We start from the raw sequence: 9,546 nt of genomic DNA, 5'->3' as shown, positions 1-9,546 counted from the left end.
ATCCCAACTTCTCCACCGTCCCCCAATTCCCCAGAGACGCAGGGCAGGAAGGCGCGCTCACACGCCCATTTTTATTAGCCCGCGCTGAGGCTGGGGGTTTGGACTGACTCTAAAGTGCAATGCGCGTTTGCAAGTTTGGGCACAAGCCAGAGAGAGGCAAAGGGCTGCCTTGGAGTCCGGGTCGCGGTGGGTTCACCCAGCAGAGCTGGGTAGCAGGGTGTAAGTGTTTGTTAGCGCGTGTGCGGGAACGCTGGTAACCGTGCCCAAGGCGCGACGTGAGCTCCAGAGCGAGTCGCGGGCACTGTCAGCCTCGGGGCGGGGGTGCTGGGGCGAGCGAGGGGCGGGGGCCCCGGTTCGGCCCGCCCCGGGAACCAGCCCCCTCGGAGCCTCGGGCTCAGCAATGGGACGTGTTCTCCTTTAAGAGTTAAGAAACTTGAAACCTTGTTTGCGCAACAATCAGCGCCGCGGAGCCGCCAAAGTGTCTAGACTGGCATATGATGGGAGGCAGCCAATGACTCCGCGGCGCTCCTCCGGGGGCCCTCAGTGTGCGTTTGAGGAGAACAAAAAAGAGAGAGAGCGCCGAGCGGGGGAACGAGCGAGGGAGCTGAGCCCAGAGAAAGAGCCGCCGGGCGCTGCCTCGCCAAACCTCGCTGGGACCGCGGGGCCACCAGGAGGCACTTTGGTGAAGGGGGGAGGGGGGCGACCTCGGCAGCCGCGGCACCCGAAGCAACCCAGCGCAGCGTGGGGCGGGCTGCGACCTCTGCCTCGGTGGATTGCATTTTTAATTAAGGATTCCTAGCAGCTCTTTGGGATTTTTTTTTTTTTCGGCTTCCACTCATGTGTTGACACCCGCGTTCAGGAGAGACTTGCTCCAAGTGCACCGAGCGCCCGGGACCTGAGACGGAATTGCTTTTCGTGCGTGCAAATCCAAGCATTTTGAGTTTTGTTTGGGACCTTTTTCTTGCTTTGCTTTTATTTTTATTTTTATTTTGTTGCAGGGATCTGGGAGTTATCCACAAGCCTTAGTTTCGGATCCTGCAGGGAAAGCCCAAGTAGCATAGCGCTTGGCTTTTGAAGGCAGAGCTGTGCAGACACATTTGGGGGTACGACGCAAGCGCTTTGTGCTCGTGTACCAGCCGCGCAACTTTTGAAGGCTCGCCGGCCCATGCAGGGTGTCTCTAGCATCGTTTCGTCGGTGGCTTCCCTAAAGCTCCAAAGCAACTGGAGTTGAGCGGTCCCGGCCCATCGCGATCCATGTAGCCCGCTGGTCCCACGCAGACTGCGACTCAGCGCGCGCGTGTTCCCGGCCCGGCCCGGCGCGAGCTCCCTCATGTTGCAGCCCTGCGGTGCCCCTTCGACGACAGGCTGTGCGCGGTCTGCACGGCGCCCCGCGGCAGAGCTTCATGTGGGGCTGCGGCCCGCGCAGCCGGCGCCTCGTTGAGGGAACGGACCCCCGGTAACCGGAGACCGCCTCCCCTCCCACCACCCCAGGCGCCAAAGGGTATCGTATGTTCAGGTCTAAACGCTCGGGGCTGGTGCGGCGACTTTGGCGAAGTCGTGTGGTCCCTGATCGGGAGGAAGGCAGCGGCGGCGGCGGCGGTGCCGGCGACGAGGATGGGAGCCTGGGCAGCCGAGCTGAGCCTGCCCCGCGGGCACGAGAGGGAGGAGGCTGCGGCCGCTCCGAAGTCCGCTCGGTAGCCCCGCGGCGGCCCCGGGACGCGGTGGGACCGCGAGGCGCCCCGATCGCGGGCAGGCGCCGGCGCACGGGGGGACCCCCGAGGCCCGTGTCCGAGCCGGGGGCCGGGGCCGGGGGCTCCCCGCTGGATGTGGCGGAACCTGGAGGCCCCGGCTGGCTGCCTGAGAGTGACTGCGAGACGGTGACCTGCTGTCTCTTCTCTGAGCGGGACGCTGCAGGCGCGCCCCGGGACTCTGGCGATCCCCAAGCTAGGCAGTCCCCGGAGCCGGAGGAGGGCGGTGGGCCTCGGAGTCGCGAAGCCCGCTCGCGGCTGCTGCTTCTGGAGCAGGAGCTCAAGACGGTCACGTACTCGCTGCTCAAGAGGCTCAAGGAGCGTTCCCTGGACACGCTGTTGGAGGCTGTGGAGTCCCGAGGCGGCGTGCCTGGCGGCTGTGTGCTGGTGCCGCGCGCCGACCTCCGCCTGGGCGGCCAGCCCGCACCACCGCAGCTGCTGCTCGGCCGCCTCTTCCGCTGGCCAGACCTGCAGCACGCCGTGGAGCTGAAACCCCTGTGCGGCTGCCACAGCTTCGCCGCCGCCGCCGACGGGCCCACGGTGTGTTGCAACCCCTACCACTTCAGCCGGCTCTGCGGGCCAGGTGAGCGCGCGCGGGGTCACCTCGACCTCAGACTATACCCTTCTGGTCCCTTTCTGTGGCCACCTCTTTGTTGGATACACTAGGGATGCCCCCCCCCGCCCCGGTACTGGGGGGAACCTGCAGGGGATTGAGGAAAGTTGAGGGGTAGATGTCTGCAATTTTAAATGGCAACCTTATTTTGTGGCGCCAGGGAAGTGAGAAAGGGACAGGTTCGGGTTTCCATATGTAGCCTCTGGGATTTAAAGTAGATTGCAGCTCTGTGAAACGGGATAGTAAGCCATGGAGAGGTCAAAGGAGTAAGTGCCACCTCTCCTTTGGGGGAATTCATCTTAGTCGGTACCCAGCTTCTAGCATTTGTACGCATATCCTATACCCCTGATCTGCTCTTCCCTACCCAGGTAGGTATGCCTGTGAAGCTGTCTGTAGGGAAACCATGCCTAGCGTCAGAAGTGTTTGCAAAGTGTCTGACTTGTCCCTTTCTATGGTCTGAGCCCCGACTCTGCAGGGCAATCCCTCTCATTTGCAACATCCTTTGGGATGGAATGCCAGGCTCCTCCATCATCATGGCTCTTAATTTTGGCCTTTAGCTTACCTCTGAGGAACCTGAGGCATCTGGGAGTCAGAGACTGCTAGCTCTTTTGTTACCCTGAGAACTGGCCCCTTTGTTCTCCTGGGATCTTCTGCACACACCCTACCTGAACCTAGGCAGGCTCAGGTGCAGGGGCAGAGGTGAGGACAGATGAAGGGCCCTGACAGACCAGAGAGTGTATACACACCCACCCACATTTTCTGTACCACGAGGAACACTCGCTGGAGGTGGAGGTGAATACATCCAAGGGCTTTGCATTTGCAGGAAAAAAAAAATGGGATGGGTCGTTACAGGCTGTCTCAGGTCTCCTCACTCAGTGTGGACCAACGGCGTAGGAAGCTTGACTTCTCCCCTGTGTAGATGAGGGCCTAGTGGCGTGAAGAGAAAGGAAGTTTCCCTCCCATTATTGTGGCTCCTGATGTGTGTCCCTCACGGTCCCTCCTGGGCAGTGTAGTCACTTTGGGTAGTCCTCGGCCTGTGCCCACACTGGGCTTTCTGTGCCTGGAGGCTCACTGACAGCTTCCCCTGGAGGAAACTGCTATCTCTTTCTTTGGGGAGAAGGACTCTTTTTGTGGTTGTATTGCCTCCTCTTGTATTTTTGTTTCCTATCGGGAGATAGATGGTGGGACCCCCCTACACTCTTCCAATAAGGCCTTAGTGAATTATTTTTTTCTGTCACCAAGTCACAGTACTAACAAGTTGGTTAAGCATTACTCTGTACCAGGTACTCTGTGTGTGGTGGTGGGCAGGGAACAGAGTCGGATTCATGCTGTCAAGAACTCTTCCTCGGTGGTGGGAAGAAGTGAGAGGGAGGTAAGGGGGTGGGGCTAGGTCAGTGGTCTGAGCCACCGGGAGGGCTGTGGGCGTGCATGTAACTGGATCACCTGTGGGAGTGCCTTCCCTTTAACCTGGAGCAGCCTCAGAGGAGGGGGGTGGACCTAAAGAAGGCTTGCTCAGGTGGGTGGACCGGAAAAGGAGGGGTGAAAAATGGAGGCTTTAGGACCCACTCAGTTCCTCTCTTTGCCCTTCGAGTTGGCCCTGATTAACCACGGAGAAGTTGAGGGAGACCTGATGAGGTATAAACCTAGTCTTGGTGACCTTTAAAGAGTGTGTATGTGTAGGAGGGCTCTAAAAACATGTTCAACTGAACTGAGTATTAGAACTTAGTTCCCTGCCTCCCCCCCCTTGAAGCTCTTCTCCGTGGGGGGGGGGCGCCATACTGCTTGTGTCTTCTCCCTGCTACTGCAAGCTACAAACTTAGGACTCTAGTCAGCCAACTAGGGGCATCTCTGAAGACTGGTTGTGGGAAAGAAGTAAGAGTTTTCAGTATGCCTGGTTGACCCTCTTGCCTTCTCCGGGACTGAGGACCGGGGAAGCCCTTTGCTGCCCACCCCGCCCTCGGGGCTGGCCGCCAGCCTGGCTCCTAGAAATGGGCGGGCGCATAGCTGGGGTTCAGCCGAGCGCGTCCTGATAAGGAGACCGCTCCTCCCAACTTTCCAGCTCAGGGAAGAAGGCTGAGGCATGGGGCAGACAGACAGACAGACTGACTGGGCATACCACTAGAGTAAAGTGCAGAGGAACACCCAGCACCAGTCATTCGTGCCTGGCCTCCACCCTCAAGGAGTCCCAGTGTCAGGACCTGTGGGAAGTGTGGTCGTTCCCTTTGAGCATGGCAAGTTGATGGCCCTGGCCTCCTCCCATCTGTAAAGTTCTGAGTTGGCCTGAAGGACTGAGGTGGAGAGGTGGTGATGGGCAGATGACAGATTCCTTGGGCTTTGTCTCAGAAACTGGTGTTACGCACAGAGGCCTCACCCATAGTACCAGTCTCAGTGCATGGTATAGTCTGGGGGCCCCTGGGAGTTACCTTTCCCTGGGCCTTTCTGTTTAGGACTAAAGGCAGCTCTGAGTTTGGTGGCTGCCTATGTGGACGGAAATGTGGAGAAATACTTTAATCACAGCTCTGACCCGTTTATAGAGTTCCTTTCTCCTGCAAGTATCCATTAACTCTGGAATGAATCTCCTGCTCTTTGCTTCCCTACTTTTTTTTTTCTGTAATTATATTCAGTAAATTACTATTATCCAAATTGTGCCCGGGAAAGAGAGAGCGAGAACTTCTGAAGGGCTGGAGGAGGCTGCCTAGGAAAACACAGGGTTCCCAGGCCAGGCCTGGAGGAATTAGAATGGGCTAGAAAGTTTTTCCTTTTATTTGGCCTGGCATTATCCCTTTGAAATGAGATCAATTTCAAGTTGGGCTTCCCGGCCCCGCCCCGCCCCCTCGCGGCCCCTCGGCCTGCCTGTCTGCTCCCCGCTCCTCTCTTGGAGGTGAGGAAGCCGTGATAATGCCCAGTTTGCCTCTTGCTGGCGCCAGCCGGCTGCGCTGTTTATCTGGCTGCTGGGGGAATCTGGGCAGTTAGGCTCCTTCAGACTTAAAGCGCCACGAGCTCCTTTTCTGTCCTCCGATCCTGGAGCTTGGAATCAGAGCCATAGGTTCTGAAGGCAGAAGAAACACGCCCAGGAAGCCCCTTCTACGTCCTCCCGGGTGTCACCCACTGGGAGAAAGAAAAGTCCAGGCAAGCATGTGGATCTTGTTCTACAGCAAAGAGCTGCCCTGCAAAGATGGGTGGGAAGTGGCAAATGGAAACTCCCGCCAGGCACAGAGAGAGGCTGTGAACTTTTTTCTGGCCTCAAATGAAGGTCTAGATCCCAGAAGGCTAAGTAGCCCCTGAGGGCTGACCAGAGGGTGGCTGGGCTGGGCAGGCCTGGACTGAGTCCTGAAGCTCTTGGCTCCTGGCTGGCTACTCAGCTTCTGGGGGAAGCTAGGGGAGATTCTTCTAGTGTTGCCTGGAGTTGGAGCTCCGAGGGGCTTTGGAGTTTCTGATGTCTTCCTCTTTTTCTCTTGAGCATGTCCATGTCTCTCAGAGGAATCTGCAAAGACGGGAAGTGTTCTGTTAGAGTATAGGACATGTTAATCATTTCCAAATCGATATAGTTCTTAACAAGAAGTAGGACATCTTCTAGACAGTGGACAAGGAGCTAGGGGTCAACCAGAAGACTCTTCTGATCCTGTTTCTCACCTAGTGGAGGGTTCACCTCCTATGGCTCCATTCTCCCGAATCGGGAAGGCTGTGTGGGAGGGAGTGGGAGTGACAGGTAAGAATTACTGGTATTGTTCACAGCACATCATTCATAACAGCAAAATGTGGAACCAACCCAAATGTCCATTAGCTGATGAATGGATAAACAAAGCGTGATGTAGCCACACAATGGAATATCATCCAGCCATAAAAAAGGGTGAAGTGCTCACACATGCCATGGCGTGGATGAACCTGGAGAACGTGGTGCTGAGTGAAAGAAACAGACACAAAGGGCTGTATGATTCCACGTATGTGAAACGTTAAGAGTAGGCAAATCCATGCAGACAAAAAGTAGATTAGTGGTTGCCTGGGGTTTGGGTTGGAGTATAGGAAGTGACTGCTAATGGGGGTAGGATTTCTTCTTGTGGTGATGAAAATCTCCTATAATTAGATCATGGGGATGGTCACACAACTCTTCGAATTCACCCCAAACCACTAAATTGTATACTTTAAAGAGGGTGGATCTTGTGACCCGTGAGTTTATGTCTCCTTTATCTCCTCTCTCTCTCTCTCTCTCTCTCTCTCCCTCTCTCTCTCTCATTTTTTATTTGTTTTTTTGGAGAGTATTTCTCTGGGTAGCCATAGCTGTCCTAGAACACACTCTGTAGATCAGGCTGGTCTTGAACTCACAGAGAACTGCTGCCCCTGTAAGAGGTACTTGGAATGGCCAGGGATATTCTTTGGTGTGCATTATCACCACCCAGCTTTTCTTTTCTTTTCTTCCTCTCTTTTTCTTTTTTTTACGAGACAGGGTTTCTTTGTGTATTCCTGGCTATCCTGGAATTCACTCTGTAGACTAGGCTTCCCTCGCCTCTGCCTCCCAAGTGCTGGGATTAAAGGTGTGCACCGCCCAGCTCTTTTTCTTTTTTTTTTTTAAATAAAAAGATTAACTAGTGTTGGTCTCCAACAGCAACAGGATAATTTATGCAGCGGCCTTCAAGTTCAGCCTTGGGCAGGTCCTTTCCTGGTGGGATGTCAGGTGCTCCATTAATAAAAAGGAGTTAAGAGCCTTTGTTGGTGGGGCAAGCCTGTAATCCTAGAGGCAGAGGCACAGAGATACTTTTGAGGCTAGCCTGAGCTATTCCATTGCATTGAGACCCAGTGAATTAGTGAAGCCCAGGCCCCTTTAATCAGATGATCTAGAGTTCTGTATTGTGAGCTGCTGACTAGAAACCTTGCTCTTTCTAGAAGGTTCTGTGGTTAGACGAAGTCCCTTCTGGAAGCTTAGCTGTCTTTCGCTGGCTGCAGGTCTGCAGTGCTGGCTTGGGTTTTCTTTCTGTCTCACGATGTTAGGAACCCTGCTTCAGTGGTGATTGTAGCAGTGGCTGCTTCTTCAGGGGAAACCAGGCGAGCACTTTCTTTCCTCTGCCTTTTTTGCTTTCAGGTAAAGTCTCTGTAAGAGGTACTAGGGATGGCCAGGGATATACTTGTACTGTGTTCAGGAGGTGGAGACGGGGTCAATAGTTCAAGGTCATTTCTGGTTGTATATTGAATTCAGGGCCAGTCTAGGGTATAAGAGATACTGTTTGAACACACACACACACACACACACACACACACACACACCCTGGTGGGGGAGGCTGAGGTGTTGACAGTTGCTTGCTATACTCCAGCTACTATGTCTGTTGCTGGAGACAGGTGTGGGGGCAGATGTCTACCCATGCCTTGGGTTTCAGGGGTTGTAAAAAAGGGTGTGCACACCAGACAGACTCTGGTTCTGGCTCCACAGCCACTTTCCCTGGGAGTCACTTCCATTCACCAGGCCTCAGACTCCTCTGTGCAGTGGGAACCCAGGCCCAGTCTCCTCTCCCTGAGAGCTCCATGCCTTTCCACGCTGGGCAGCTGGACCTCTCTCAGGTCTGGCCTCTGGGCTCAGGATGAATAAATGCAAATGAAGTAGATCTCACTGAAAGTGCATAGTCTTCTTCCCTGTGTCCTGTTTGAGGTCGCTGACTGGTCCCCTTCGGCTCTCAGAGTCTTTTTCCCACTCTTGTCCTGCCCTGGAAACACTGAACCAGCACTGGGCAAAAAGGGGCCCTTGGTTCTCCGTCTCTTGGAACAGTGAAGCCGAAGTTAGGCCTGGGTGCAAATCCCAGCTCTGCCTTGATTTTCCTGGGTGTCAGGAACCAGGCAGTTTCCTCAAAAGCAAAATAGGAATGTGGATACCATCTTACATACTTATTTTGATCTCTGGAAAAGATTAAATTGAACCTGGTCTCTGATGAGCATGATTGACCATCGTGTGCTTGAGGTCTGTAAGAATCAGAGAGAACAGTGGTTAAGAGCCCTGACTGCTCTCCTAGAAGACCTGAGTTCAATTCCCTGCACCCACATGGCAGCTTAAAGCTGTAACTGTAACTCCAGTTCCAGCAGATCTGACACCTTCATATAGGCATACATGCAGGCAAAACACCAATGCCATAAAGTAAGACTAAATAAATCATATTTTAAAAATCTGAAGCCAGGTAATTTCAGCATTTGGGAGGCAGAGGCAGAGTTCAGAGCCAGCCTGGTACAAGTTCTGGGCCAGCCGAGACTATGCAGAGAAACCCTGTCTCAAACAACAACAGCAACAATTACAACAACAACAACCACAATACATAAAGTGAAAGTGTCTGGCACTGAGTGAATGTTCTGTTTTTTTTAGTGGCTTTGCCCTTTTTGACCTCTCCTCTTTGACCCATGTCAACAGAGAGTCCCTGCTTTAGACTCAGAGTCTTGACTTTGCGGAAGCCACTTCTCAATGTAGAGGACAGGGTTGGGGCAGGAGAGGGAAGCCTTCTTTGGGTGTATGGAGCACACATAACTAGTGCTCCTGTAACTAATGGTGCCTTATTATAATTGCGAAAACACTCATTACTCCTGTGTCATTCCTGATAGCCACCTAATAATAGTTATTACTCCTTTATTACTGTGGAGTTTGCTTTAGCTTGCGATCTGATGGGGTTTGGTTTCAGTTACAGAAAATGGAGGGTCATTTCATTCACCCAGATTGTTACTTAGTTTAGCAAATTGTTACTTCCCTGGTAAAGCAAGAGCCTAAGAAATTCCTCAGAAGGCAAAGTATATGTTTTGAAGGAGGAGTATTTTAGGCAAACGAAAGGCAAACACCATAGACAGGCAAACACCATAGACGGCTAGGAATCAGGGTCTGAGCTGGAAGGCTGGGACCCCCACTCCTGGCCTTTCTTTACAAACAGAGAGACTGAGACCAGAGGCTGGAAGGGACTGGCCTAAAATGTGGGGAGTTCCAGGGCCCTACTAGCTCTGCCATCATCCCCACACCAGGAACGGTGGTTCTAGTGTGGGTTAAATAATTTTTGAACATCTTATTATTGTTGTCATGTATGTAGTGAGGGTGCATATATAGCATGAAACATGTGACAATCAGAGGACAACTCCAGACCATCTGTTCTCCTCTTCCATCATGTGAGTTCTGGCGGTCAAACTCAGGTCCTTAATCCTGGTATCAAGCTTCTCTGCATGCTAAGC

The 9,546-nt window shown here is 53.6% G+C and overlaps 1 protein-coding gene across 2 annotated transcripts in view; it reads left to right on the top strand.

The window, feature by feature from the left end:
* Positions 1 to 416: 416 nt before the first annotated feature.
* The window catches only part of Smad6 (SMAD family member 6), a 69,962-nt gene continuing 60,832 nt past the window's right edge, over positions 417 to 9,546 (top strand). The window contains exons 1-2 of one of the 2 annotated variants that reach the window (XM_031343822.1): positions 417 to 915; positions 999 to 2,331. In XM_031343822.1, the coding sequence (XP_031199682.1) occupies positions 1,509 to 2,331 (823 nt within the window). In that variant the 5' untranslated portion in view covers positions 417 to 915; positions 999 to 1,508. Of the gene's footprint in view, positions 2,332 to 9,546 lie in introns of both variants that reach the window. The other variant, XM_031343821.1, reaches the window with a different exon arrangement.

Source organism: Mastomys coucha, unplaced genomic scaffold (genome assembly GCF_008632895.1).
Source record: "Mastomys coucha isolate ucsf_1 unplaced genomic scaffold, UCSF_Mcou_1 pScaffold23, whole genome shotgun sequence".
NCBI lineage: Eukaryota > Metazoa > Chordata > Mammalia > Rodentia > Muridae > Mastomys > Mastomys coucha.
This window is presented reverse-complemented; position numbering and strand designations above follow the sequence as displayed.